Source organism: Salvelinus fontinalis, chromosome 29 (assembly GCF_029448725.1).
Source record: "Salvelinus fontinalis isolate EN_2023a chromosome 29, ASM2944872v1, whole genome shotgun sequence".
In the NCBI taxonomy this organism is placed as follows: Eukaryota; Metazoa; Chordata; class Actinopteri; order Salmoniformes; family Salmonidae; genus Salvelinus; species Salvelinus fontinalis.
In genome coordinates this window covers 781,297-794,653 of record NC_074693.1, presented here as the reverse complement: position 1 = coordinate 794,653, position 13,357 = coordinate 781,297, and the positions used below count along the sequence as shown (strand labels likewise).

General features: G+C 43.4%; 2 protein-coding genes across 2 annotated transcripts in view; one reads left to right on the top strand and one right to left on the bottom strand.

The window, feature by feature from the left end:
* LOC129827309 (uncharacterized) overlaps positions 1 to 4,916 on the bottom strand; it is a 45,537-nt gene extending 40,621 nt beyond the window's left edge. The window contains exons 1-2 of the mRNA XM_055888035.1: positions 4,663 to 4,916; positions 2,816 to 2,948 (exon numbers count right to left, since the gene is read on the bottom strand). Of these exons, the coding sequence (XP_055744010.1) occupies positions 2,816 to 2,948; positions 4,663 to 4,797 (268 nt within the window). The 5' untranslated portion in view covers positions 4,798 to 4,916. The remainder of the gene's footprint in view (positions 1 to 2,815; positions 2,949 to 4,662) is intronic.
* Positions 4,917 to 7,121: 2,205 nt separating this feature from the next.
* On the top strand, positions 7,122 to 9,598 carry LOC129827308 (trypsin inhibitor ClTI-1-like). The gene is made up of 4 exons (XM_055888034.1): positions 7,122 to 7,221; positions 7,479 to 7,519; positions 8,687 to 8,796; positions 8,883 to 9,598. The coding sequence occupies exons 1-4, from the start codon at positions 7,149 to 7,151 to the stop codon at positions 8,926 to 8,928; spliced, it is 270 nt and encodes an 89-aa protein (XP_055744009.1). The 5' UTR covers positions 7,122 to 7,148; the 3' UTR covers positions 8,929 to 9,598.
* Positions 9,599 to 13,357: the final 3,759 nt, after the last annotated feature.

The window sequence follows — 13,357 nt, the reverse complement described above, 5'->3', positions numbered from 1 at the left end:
AGTCTCATAGAAAAGGGTCTGAATACTTATGTAAATAAGGCATTGGCAAATAAATTATAAAAACCTGTTTTCTTTGTCATTATGGGGTGTGTAGAGTATGTAGATTTAGGGGAAAAAAACATTTTACTCAATTTTTGAAAAGGCTGTAACGTAACAAAATGTGTAAAAAAAATCAAGGGGTCTGAATACTTTCCGAATGCCCTGGATACCAATTAAAAATATAAAAATGGTATGAGAAGAACAACATCGGTAGGGCAATTCACAGACAATATGCAGTCATACTGTATTTGGCCTACTGCACAAACCTTATTGCTCTAGATCTGTTGTTAAAATGGTTAACGTTGCAACAGCTCACACTTCTTAAGTCCTGTTTTTAAAAACAACAACATCGGAGTGGTAGAGCTCTGCTTTTCTTTGGGACTCAAAAGTGATCTGGGCTCAGAAAAGGTTGGTGACCTTCGACCCCTCACACTTGTGGAGATAAGAGAAGATTCCAGTGTGTAATTACTCCAGGGCAGTATACTGTCTACCGGGGGGATTTTGGAAATAGCCACAGGATGGTTTATCAATACCATCAAAACTCATTTTTAAACTTTTTCAATGCACTTTAATATTTGTAGCTATTATTTTTTTTTAAGTAAATACTTGCAGTCAACTTGTGCAATGCGTTAGGATATAAAGCAGCATTCGTATATCACCTCATCTCATTATGAATCTTATTTAGCACGGTTCAGACAGTCACGTGTTGGTTTGTAAACGGGAGAAAGCAGGAGAAGGTGAGTCCGGCCGTGTATTGACAGGGGTCATGTTTTATATTGAAAGTCAAGTGTTTTTTTTTGCGTCAACTAGAAATTTCTTTCACCCAAAATACATCACTGTAACACATTCGGCAGAAAAAATGCTTCATTTTCATCAGATGACAACAGAAACGCAATTCAGATGGCAGCCACACATGTAAATGAGCATATCATGAAAAAGCAAGGTATTTTTTGCAAAAAGATGATTGGCCATCATTTTTAAAATGGCCTACCGTAAACCGTATTGCGTACTAAACCGGTCCTGCCGTATTGCGTACTAAACCGGTCCTGCCGTATTGCGTACTAAACCGGTCCTGCCGTATTGCGTACTAAACCGGTCCTGCCGTATTGCGTACTAAACCGGTCCTGCCGTATTGCGTACTAAACCGGTCCTGCCGTATTGCTGTACTAAACCGGTCCTGCCGTATTGCGTACTAAACCGGTCCTGCCGTATTGCGTACTAAACCGGTCCTGCCGTATTGCGTACTAAACCGGTCCTGCCGTATTGCGTACTAAACCGGTCCTGCCGTATTGCGTACTAAACCGGTCCTGCCGTATTGCGTACTAAACCGGTCCTGCCGTATTGCGTACTAAACCGGTCCTGCCGTATTGCGTACTAAACCGGTCCTGCCGTATTGCGTACTAAACCGGTCCTGCCGTATTGCGTACTAAACCGGTCCTGCCGTATTGCGTACTAAACCGGTCCTGCCGTATTGCGTACTAAACCGGTCCTGCCGTATTGCGTACTAAACCGGTCCTGCCGTATTGCGTACTAAACCGGTCCTGCCGTATTGCGTACTAAACCGGTCCTGCCGTATTGCGTACTAAAAGCCGTATTGCGTACTAAACCGGTCCTACCGTAAACCGTATTGCGTACTAAACCGGTCCTACCGTAAACCGTATTGCGTACTAAACCGGTCCTATCGTAAACCGTATTGCGTACTAAACCGGTCCTATCGTAAACCGTATTGCGTACTAAACCGAACCTACCGTAAACCGTATAGCGTACTAAACCGGTACTACCGTAAACCGTATTGCGTACTAAACCGGTACTACCGTAAACCGTATTGCGTACTAAACCGGTACTACCGTAAACCGTATTGCGTACTAAACCGGTACTACCGTAAACCGTATTGCGTACTAAACCGGTACTACCGTAAACCGTATTGCGTACTAAACCGGTACTACCGTAAACCGTATTGCGTACTAAACCGGTACTACCGTAAACCGTATTGCGTACTAAACCGGTACTACCGTAAACCGTATTGCGTACTAAACCGGTACTACCGTAAACCGTATTGCGTACTAAACCGGTACTACCGTAAACCGTATTGCGTACTAAACCGGTACTACCGTAAACCGTATTGCGTACTAAACCGGTACTACCGTAAACCGTATTGCGTACTAAACCGGTACTACCGTAAACCGTATTGCGTACTAAACCGGTACTACCGTAAACCGTATTGCGTACTAAACCGGTACTACCGTAAACCGTATTGCGTACTAAACCGGTACTACCGTAAACCGTATTGCGTACTAAACCGGTACTACCGTAAACCGTATTGCGTACTAAACCGGTACTACCGTAAACCGTATTGTGTACTAAACCGGTACTACCGTAAACCTTATTGCGTACTAAACCGGTACTACCGTAAACCGTATTGTGTACTAAACCGGTACTACCGTAAACCTTATTGTGTACTAAACCGGTACTACCGTAAACCGTATTGTGTACTAAACCGGTACTACCGTAAATCCTGGGAAGGATACAAACATCTGGATACTGTTCAATCCTTTGTTCAATCAATACGGTAATAGCACCACCTTGCCCTCTGATAGGCTAAGTGGACATTTCACCATATTACTTACACCAATCAAATCCATAAGGGTCGCGGGTCCATTTGGGATTGGGCCGTGATAGAATTTTATAGCTACACAAGTGGTTTCAATATTCTTTGTGTTCTAGTCATGACGACAGATACAACTGGCATAACAAAAATCACTCAAATGGAACTTACCGGTCGTCAGGTTTTTGAATGCAGTTGAAAGTTCCTCAATGGCATAACATTTAGCATCCAAAGACCTGACGAGGATGTCCAGCACACTGATAGGATGAGGCGCGCTCAGGAAGCGCCGGACATCCACGTTGGCCTGTAGGAATTCAGAAACGTGTCAGTCTTGGGATCTTTTATTACAAAATACAAACAACAAAGTCAGAGTTAGGTAAATAAGTCTGAATATATAGTTTACCAAGCTAAGAATAAGCGAAGATGCACTAAATCTACCTTAAGAAAAATATAGTTTACGTAACTAATTACTTTGAAAAAAAAGTAGATCACTAACATCTAAAGGACTTTGTGAAAAATGTGATAGTGAACTCCCTACAGCGCCTTCAGAATGTACCCCTCGACTTATTACACATATTACTGTGTTACAGTCCTGAATTCAATAATGGTTTAAAAACTATTCTCACCCATCTACACACCATAATGAAAACATGTTTTTAAAATATTTTACAGAAATCTCATTTACATATGCATTTCACAACGATTACAGCTGTGAGTCTTTCTGGGCAAGTCTAAGTGCTTTGCACACCTGGATTGTACAATATTTGTACATTTTTTTATTTTTTTTATTCTTCAAGCTCTTGGTGTTGATCCATTTTCATGTCTTGCCAAAGATTGTCAAGCCGATTTAAGTCAAAACTGTAAATAGGCCACTTAGAAGCAGTCAATGTCGTCTTGGTGAGTAGTTGAAGTTGGACCTTTACATTCATCTTAGCCAAATACATTTAAATTCCGTTTTTCACAATTCCTGACATTTAATCCTAGTAAAAGTTCCCTGTCCTAGGTCAGTTAGGATCACCACTTTATTTTAATAATGGGAAATGTCAGGATAATAGTAGAGAGAATGATTTATTTCAGCTTTAATTCATTCCATCACATTCCCATGAGGCACTGCATCACAGTGCTAGAGACCCGGGTTCGATCCCGGGCTGTATCTCAACCGGCCGTAATCATGAGTCGTGTAGGCCAGTGTACAATTGGCCCAGGGTCGTCCAGGTCAGGCCGTAAATAATGATTTGCTCTTAACTGTATTGCCTAGTTAAATAAAGTTCTTTGTCAGTATAATTATTCCAGATGTCTGTCTGTATCCAAGCCCATGCTTGCAATTATTATTTCATTTCGACAATGCATGTTTACTGAGCGACAGATCATTAGAAAATAAAATTACAAATGTAGATTATTTTGATTTGTACAAATGCTGTGGCGTAAGTGTCGGTCTCCCTCTCCAAAGTCAAACGTTACCTTCACCTAAACCTGTGTCTGGAATAAACGATGACAGTAGTAACCAACCACGCATTGGGTTATTCATTAGAATATTTAGTTGATAATAAAATAGGACTAAATCGCGCATTTTCATCTGTCGGGGTCGTTTACTTTGAACATTGTATGGGAATAAGTGAAGGAACATAATGATGCGGGCTCTAATATGTGCTTGAGCAATAGCCCAGTAATGCGCACTTCAGGTATAGTTTCCAATCACGAGTATACTATGACGAGTTGGGCACACCCTTAGTAGCTAGTTTACTATTCCCCCAAAACTGCCTAAAAGGTCACTAACTAACCAACTACCATATTCATTACCTTGCCAGCTAGTTATCATTCAAAGAGTAAGTCATGATTGAAAGTTCAATCACAGACAAAAATGGGAAATGTACCAGTATATTTTGCTCAATCAAGTTGACTAGCTAACGGCCCCAACTCTGCATTCACAAGTTTCCAGCTCGTGTTAGCATAGCCAGCTAGCTAAAGTTTGCGGTATACCGACGGAGCGATTTAACTAGCTGTAGTTAGCCAATTACCTCTTCGGTTAAATGTCGTAGTTGTTTGTCCAGTGTGTTCCTGGCGTTCTCCAAGACGAGCAGTTTGTACATGATACATCTTTTGGTGACATTGAGGTCGGTGGAAAGCCACACAGGACTCGGCTGCAGCGGCATTATGGAGGCTGTCACGCTGGACCAAAACGTTTTGTTTGAGAATGTAACCTGACAGCGTGCCACCTGGTTTTATTCTTCTTTGAGGTTTAATGGCGGCGTGGCCGAAATGATGGGTGCGTTCGTAAATAGCCTCCAGTGGGTCAGAGTGTGCTTTGGGTCATTGGTAAATTCAGAGAGCACACTTGTCGACAACAAAAATATAAGTATCATGCAACAATTTCAAAGGTTTTAATAAGTTACAGTTCATCAAAAGGGAATCAGTCAATTTAAATAAATTAATTAGGCTCAATGGATTTGGATTTTACATGACTGGGAATACAGATATGCATCTGTTGGTCACAAATCAAATAGAAAATGTAGGAGCCTGGATCAGAAAACCAGTCAGTATCTGGTGTTAACGCTATTAAAAATAAAACATTTACATAAGTATTCAGACCCTTTACTCAGTACTTTGTTGAATCATCTTTGGCAGTGATTACAGCCTTGAGTCTTCTTGGGTATGACGCTACAAGCTTGGCACACCTGTATTTGGGGAGTTTCTCCCATTCTTCTCTGCAGATCCTCTCAAGCTCTGTTAGGTTGGATGGGGAGCTTCGCTGCAGAGCTATTTTCAGGTCTCTCCAGAGATGTTTGATCGGATTCAAGTCTGGGCTCTGGCTGGGCTACTCAATGACATTCAGAGACTTGTCCCGAAGCCACTCCTGCGCCCCAGTTTGAGGTCCTGAGCGCTCTGGAGCAGGTTTGCATCAAAGATCTCTCTACTTTGCTCCGATCATCCTTCCCTCGATCCTGTCTAGTCTCTCAGTCCCTGGGAGCATGATGCTGCCAACACCGTAGGGATGGTGCCAGGTTTCCTCCAGACATGATGCTTGGCATTCAGGCCAAAGAGTTCAATCTTGGTTTCATCAGACTAGAGAACCTTGTTTCTCATGGTATGAGAGTCTTTAGGTGCCTTTTGGCAAACTCCAAGTGGGCTGTCATGTGCCTTTAACTGAGGAGTGGCTTCCATCTGACCACTCTACCATAAAGGCCTGATTGATGGAGTGCTGCAGAGATGGTTGTCCTTCTGGAAGGTTCTCCCATGTCCACAGAGGAACTCTGGTGCTCTGTCAGTGTGACGATTGGGTTCTTGTTCACCTTCCTGACAAAGGCCCTTCTCCTCCGATTGCTCAGTTTGGCCGGGTGGCAGCTCTAGGAAGAGTCTTGGTGTTTCCAAACTTATTCCATTTAAGAATGATGGAGGCCACTGTGTTCTTCGGGACCTTCAACGATGCAGAAATGTTTTGGTACCCTTCCCTAGATCTGTGCCTTGACACAATCATGTCTGGGAGCTCTACAGACAATTCCTTTGACCTCATGGCTTGGTTTTTGCTCTGACATGTACTGTCAACAGTGGGACCTAATATGGACCGGTGATTGCCTTACCAAATCATGACCAATCAATTCAATTTACCACAGGTGGACTCCAATCAAGTTGTAGAAACATCTCAATGATGATCAATGGAAACAGGATGCACCTGAGCTCAATTTCGAGTCTCATAGCAAAGGGTCTGAATACTTATGTAAATAAGGTAAAAGATTTTTGCTAAAATTATTCCGGACTCTGACATTGTTCGTTCTGTTATTTCTTAATGAATTGTTTACCTTTTTGGACGACTACTGTTGGAGTTAGAAACACAAGCATTCCGCTGCACCTACGATAACATTTGCAAATCTGTGTACGCGAGCAATAAACTTTGTATTTATCACATGCGTTGAATACAACAGGTGTAGTGAAATGCTTACTTATAAGCTCTTTCAGAGATATCACACCACGCACACTTTTTAGTTGTTTGTTTGTATATTTTATTTAACCTTTATTTAACTCGGCAAGATAGTTAAGAATCAATTCTTATTTATAATGACGGTCTACCAAAAGGCCTTCTGCGGGGACGTGGGCTGGGATTAAAAATAAAAATAAATTAAATAAAACAATAGGACGAAACACACATCGCAACAAGAGAGACAACACAACACTACATAAAGAGAGACCTAAGACAACAACATAGCATGGCAACACACACACACACACACACACAGTAAAGTTTCACTTTGTAAGGAGTACACTTCATGGTGTTTTGGGAAACGCGTGTGACATCTTTGGCGGTTATTTTTACGGTGCATTGTTAAAACGTATCATTAAAAAACTGTTACTATTTCGTAAAAATGCATTACAATGTAAGGTTATAAGGGTTAGGCCTATTTTAGAAATAGCCGGGGTTTATGACTTTGTGATTGTGGTAACTAGTGACGAACCTTAGGGGGTGGAGACTATACGGTATAAATACCGCTCCGGTGCCGGACAACGTCACATGACTGCCCACCTTCACAACGGAATAATGTGGAACTTTACACGGCTGACTCTCGCCCTTCTCTGTGTTGCCGGTGAGCGTTGTTTAACTTTTACTTAATTCGTTTCAAGATGCAGTCAAATAGTTGTATTAAATAACAACAAATAGCTGTACAGTAACTTCTAAGAGCAGACTTAACTTCTTTAGACAAACCGTCGGTACTACCTGCGGACTGCCTTTTGTTGGCGAACGCACACATGTGACTAGATAAACATGCACAGTCTGTTTAGATTGGAAATCTGCCGTTAAATCACAATGAGTCTGAGGCTTGACATCTTTCTCTGTTTTTAGTTTTGGCACGGGGAGCGAGTCTCCCTGACGGCACCACAGAGGTAAGTAGGCAAACTGTTTGTTTTATGGGGGGAGTGAAAGACTACGCATTCATAAAACACTTGTTCTATGTGCTTGATTAACAGTAGTTAGTAACGTTATATTTTATTGTACACCTGTATTCTACTGTATCTTAGTCTATGCCACTGACATTCGTCCATATTTATATTTTCTTTATTCCTTGATTTTACTTAGGTGTGTGTATTGGGTATACTTTGTTACATATTACTTCACTGTCGGAGCAAGAAACGCAAACATTTCGCTACACCTGCAATAACATCTGCGAAACACGTGTATGTGACCAATAAGATTTGCTTATGTATAGGCACTTCCTAATTAACAATTGGTTGACATGACAGGCTGGTGTATTCATTTATTGAACTAGGCAAGTCAGTTAAGAACAAATTCTTATTTACAATGACAGCCTACTAAAAGGCATTCTGCGGGTCGGGGGCCTGGGATTATACATATAGGCTAAAACACACTACGTAGACACCTAACACAACATGAAGGCAACACAACATGGTAGCAGCACAATCATTATTGGGCAAAGTCAACAGCACAAAGGTCAAGAACGTAGCGACAACAATACATCACACAAAGCAACTGTCAATAAGAGTGTCCATGGTTGAGTGTTTGCATGAAGAGATCCAGAACTGTCCAGTTTGAGTTTGTTGCAGCTTGTTCCAGTCGCTAGCTGCAGCGAACTGAAAAGAGCGACCCAGGGATGTGTGTGCTTTGGGCACCTTTAACAGAATGTGACTGGCAGAACGGTGGAGGATGAGGGCTGCAGTAAATCTCAGATAAGGGGGGGGGGGGGGGCGTGTGAGGCTTAAGAGTACGATTCCATTACAAAACATTTTGCAACGAACAGTGAGTGTACTACTCAATGTTCAACAGATGAGAATTTATATTGTACATAGACCAAATGGAGAAAAACAGGGACTGTTTGTTTTTCTAGAGTTCAAGGTTTCCATTGTGAAACGTTTTGCAATAGAATTTGACTAATGAATGCACCCCGGTTGCACTGTGCCAGTGGAAGGTAAACGTACGGTTTGTTCCCTGTAATCTGTTCTCTTCGTAATGGTCTCGTACAGAACACTATTACCAATACCTCTATTTATTGAGACCAAAGTCCTTTATGACATAACCTGGTCTTTGTCCAACAGGCTGACTGTTCCCAGTACAACTTGCCCATGTGCCCCCGCAACTACGAGCCAGTGTGTGGAAGCGACGGCAGCAGCTACGCTAACGAATGCATGCTGTGCTTTGAAAACATGTAGGTGTCCAACTAAAAGCTTTCAACTGACTTGTCTGTCTTTTTGCTCTGCGTGTCTTTTAATTTTTCTCCGTGTGTGTTCCCAGGGAGCAGAAGAGTAACGTTCACATCAGGAGTAAAGGAGAGTGCTGAACCAATACCTGACCGTCCATTGTCTCAGCGACACACCAGGCCTTCAACATTACTTAGAACCATTTCCTGTTGCCTTGTCAAAACAATGACATTTTTATTTTTGCCTGCTAAATGCTGAGGAGTCAGTAAGCGACCTGTGAAGTGCCTCAATATCCTCTGAACCATTTCCTCAACACCCGTTTCCTTTTCCAAACTGTACAGACTTCCTGTCTCTCATAGTGTTCTGTAGAGGACTTAACCCTTCACTACCTGGTCTGTAAGACTTGTAGTGTACTTGGTGGAAAAATGGTGTTATTTTAAATGGAATAGTCTATTTGTATTTTACTTGTCTACCTTATCTGTAATTAAAACTATTTTAGGAATGTGTGTCCTTGTCACCTGGAAGGGTCTGTGTCCTTGTCACCTGGAAGGTTCTGTTTCCTTGTCACCTGGAAGGTTCTGGTTGAAATGTGGAGGAACTGGTTCAGCTGGATCATGACGTCTGGTTTTTGTTTAGTCGTTCTCTGTTATGAAGGTACAGTGGGAATGGAAAAAGATGTCCTTCAAAAAAAGCTGAAGTGAAATGTGATGGGAGAGTTATCACTTTTCAAATCCAGATGCTACCCCCCCTCCCTCCTGAGATGTGGATGACCTAAATCCACCATGCTCAATAAACACCTGCATGAAGTTAGAGGGATGTTTCTTTCTTAGTGAAAACACCTTCGATCACATCGCGATTCCTTTCCACCATAGAATATGGGTTCTTTTCAATCTGTAGTAAACAGATTCCGTGAAGGTAATTGGTCCTGACATTTGCAGTGTTTTACCGTGCTGTCTTTACTACAGCAGGAACGTCGCCTTTTTAAATGTCAATCACGCTAAACTTCTGTGACGTGGATTGAATAGAGCTTTATGTAAATGTGGTCCTCACAATAACTTAATGCTCTACTCATATTTGACCTGGTTTAAATTTGCCTGAATTGTTTGGTTTAAGCCTGCCTACATTTCTAAGTCTGTTTTGAAACCTTCTTCTCGCTGACTCTGCATAGACCTCACTTTTTTAATAGCAAGTTCAATATTAGCCATTCTTCACTAGTCTTAGGGCTGTTTTCACAGACAAGGCTTAAACCTAGTCCCAGACTAAAAATGCCTGTTTGAGCTGTCAACTCCAAGTGACTTGCACATATTTCTTAGTGGTAGATTTTAGCCTGTTCTGGATTAAACAAAGCTGATTACAAGAGGGAGAATTAGACCTACTCTAGGACTAAATGGAAGCTTAGATGAATCTATCAGAGGCAGGTTTAACTTCCGCTTCGTGCTTTTTGTGAGGGAGCACGGACTATTTGTAATATCTAAATGAAGACCAACATGCACTGAGGCCAACCAGACTGGTAGTTGTGAATAGGAGTAATCCATTAAATTACTTAAGCTTTTCCAGACCGCTTTCGTTATTACAAAGAATGTATTGGAGAGCATATCTTTGCTTGAGCCTAGACTTTCCTCTCCGTCTCAGAAGGCCTTTACCCAAATATCTCATAATTCTGATCATGTTGAGGTTTTTGGCATCGGTGATGTTTCATTGTGAAACTGGTGATTTGTGTGGTGCCAGTGATGCAACGCTGTGTAGAATAGTTCAAAGTCTGCAGTGGCCATTTTGTGAACCGAGGAGTCTTTAACATCTAGTTTCCCAATGCTGCTGGCCAAGCCAACTATAAAGTCTGCAGCGGCCATTTTGTGAACCGAGGAGTCTTTAACATCTAGTTTCCTGATGCTCCTGGCCAAGCCAACTATAAAGTGCAATTCTATGAATATGGGCACTTCCCAGGAGTGATTGAACTTTATATTAGGAATGCATACACCCTAAAACATTGATGGTAAATCGGTTCTTACGGTTCCTGTACTCCTCAGCATAAGGAGTTGATGGTAAACCGGTTCCTGTACTCCTCAGCATCAGGAGTTGATGGTAAACCGGTTCCAGTACTCCTCAGCATCAGGAGTTGATGGTAAACCGGTTCCTGTACTCCTCAGCATCAGGAGTTGATGGTAAACCGGTTCCTGTACTCCTCAGCATCAGGAGTTGATGGTAAACCGGTTCCTGTACTCCTCAGCATCAGGAGTTGATGGTAAACCGGTTCCTGTACTCCTCAGCATCAGGAGTTGATGGTAAACCGGTTCCTGTACTCCTCAGCATCAGGAGTTGATGGTAAACCGGTTCCAGTACTCCTCAGCATCAGGAGTTGACGGTAAACCGGTTCCTGTACTCCTCAGCATCAGGAGTTGATGGTAAACCGGTTCCAGTACTCCTCAGCATCAGGAGTTGATGGTAAACCGGTTCTTACGGTTCCAGTACTCCTCAGCATCAGGAGTTGATGGTAAACCGGTTCTTACGGTTCCAGTACTCCTCAGCATCAGGAGTTGATGGTAAACCGGTTCCTGTACTCCTCAGCATCAGGAGTTGATGGTAAACCGGTTCCTGTACTCCTCAGCATCAGGAGTTGATGGTAAACCGGTTCCTGTACTCCTCAGCATCAGGAGTTGATGGTAAACCGGTTCCTACGGTTCCAGTACTCCTCAGCATCAGGAGTTGATGGTAAACCGGTTCCTGTACTCCTCAGCATCAGGAGTTGATGGTAAACCGGTTCCTGTACTCCTCAGCATCAGGAGTTGATGGTAAACCGGTTCCAGTACTCCTCAGCATCAGGAGTTGATGGTAAACCGGTTCCTGTACTCCTCAGCATCAGGAGTTGATGGTAAACCGGTTCCAGTACTCCTCAGCATCAGGAGTTGATGGTAAACCGGTTCTTACGGTTCCAGTACTCCTCAGCATCAGGAGTTGATGGGAAACCGGTTCTTACGGTTCCAGTACTCCTCAGCATCAGGAGTTGATGGTAAACCGGTTCCTGTACTCCTCAGCATCAGGAGTTGATGGTAAACCGGTTCCTGTACTCCTCAGCATCAGGAGTTGATGGTAAACCGGTTCCTGTACTCCTCAGCATCAGGAGTTGATGGTAAACCGGTTCCTACGGTTCCAGTACTCCTCAGCATCAGGAGTTGATGGTAAACCGGTTCCTGTACTCCTCAGCATCAGGAGTTGATGGTAAACCGGTTCCTGTACTCCTCAGCATCAGGAGTTGATGGTAAACCGGTTCCTGTACTCCTCAGCATCAGGAGTTGATGGTAAACCGGTTCCTACGGTTCCTGTACTCCTCAGCATCAGGAGTTGATGGGAAACCGGTTCCTACGGTTCCTGTACTCCTCAGCATCAGGAGTTGATGGGAAACCGGTTCCAGTACTCCTCAGCATCAGGAGTTGATGGTAAACCGGTTCCTGTACTCCTCAGCATCAGGAGTTGATGGTAAACCGGTTCCTACGGTTCCAGTACTCCTCAGCTTTAGGAGTTGATGGTAAACCGGTTCCTACGGTTCCTGTACTCCTCAGCATCAGGAGTTGATGGTAAATCGGTTCTTACGGTTCCAGTACTCCTCAGCATCAGGAGTTGATGGTAAACCGGTTCCTACGGTTCCTGTACTCCTCAGCATCAGGAGTTGATGGTAAACCGGTTCCAGTACTCCTCAGCATCAGGAGTTGATGGTAAACCGGTTCCTGTACTCCTCAGCATCAGGAGTTGATGGTAAACCGGTTCCTGTACTCCTCAGCATCAGGAGTTGATGGTAAACCGGTTCCTGTACTCCTCAGCATCAGGAGTTGATGGTAAACCGGTTCCTACGGTTCCTGTACTCCTCAGCATCAGGAGTTGATGGGAAACCGGTTCCTACGGTTCCTGTACTCCTCAGCATCAGGAGTTGATGGGAAACCGGTTCCAGTACTCCTCAGCATCAGGAGTTGATGGTAAACCGGTTCCTGTACTCCTCAGCATCAGGAGTTGATGGTAAACCGGTTCCTGTACTCCTCAGCATCAGGAGTTGATGGTAAACCGGTTCCTGTACTCCTCAGCATCAGGAGTTGATGGGAAACCGGTTCCTACGGTTCCTGTACTCCTCAGCATCAGGAGTTGATGGGAAACCGGTTCCAGTACTCCTCAGCATCAGGAGTTGATGGTAAACCGGGTCCAGTACTCCTCAGCATCAGGAGTTGATGGTAAACCGGTTCCTGTACTCCTCAGCATCAGGAGTTGATGGTAAACCGGTTCCAGTACTCCTCAGCATCAGGAGTTGATGGTAAACCGGTTCCTGTACTCCTCAGCATCAGGAGTTGATGGGAAACCGGTTCTTACGGTTCCAGTACTCCTCAGCATCAGGAGTTGATGGTAAACCGGTTCCTGTACTCCTCAGCATCAGGAGTTGATGGTAAACCGGTTCCTGTACTCCTCAGCATCAGGAGTTGATGGTAAACCGGTTCCTACGGTTCCTGTACTCCTCAGCATCAGGAGTTGATGGTAAACCGGTTCCTACGGTTCCAGTACTCCTCAGCATCAGGAGTTGATGGTAAA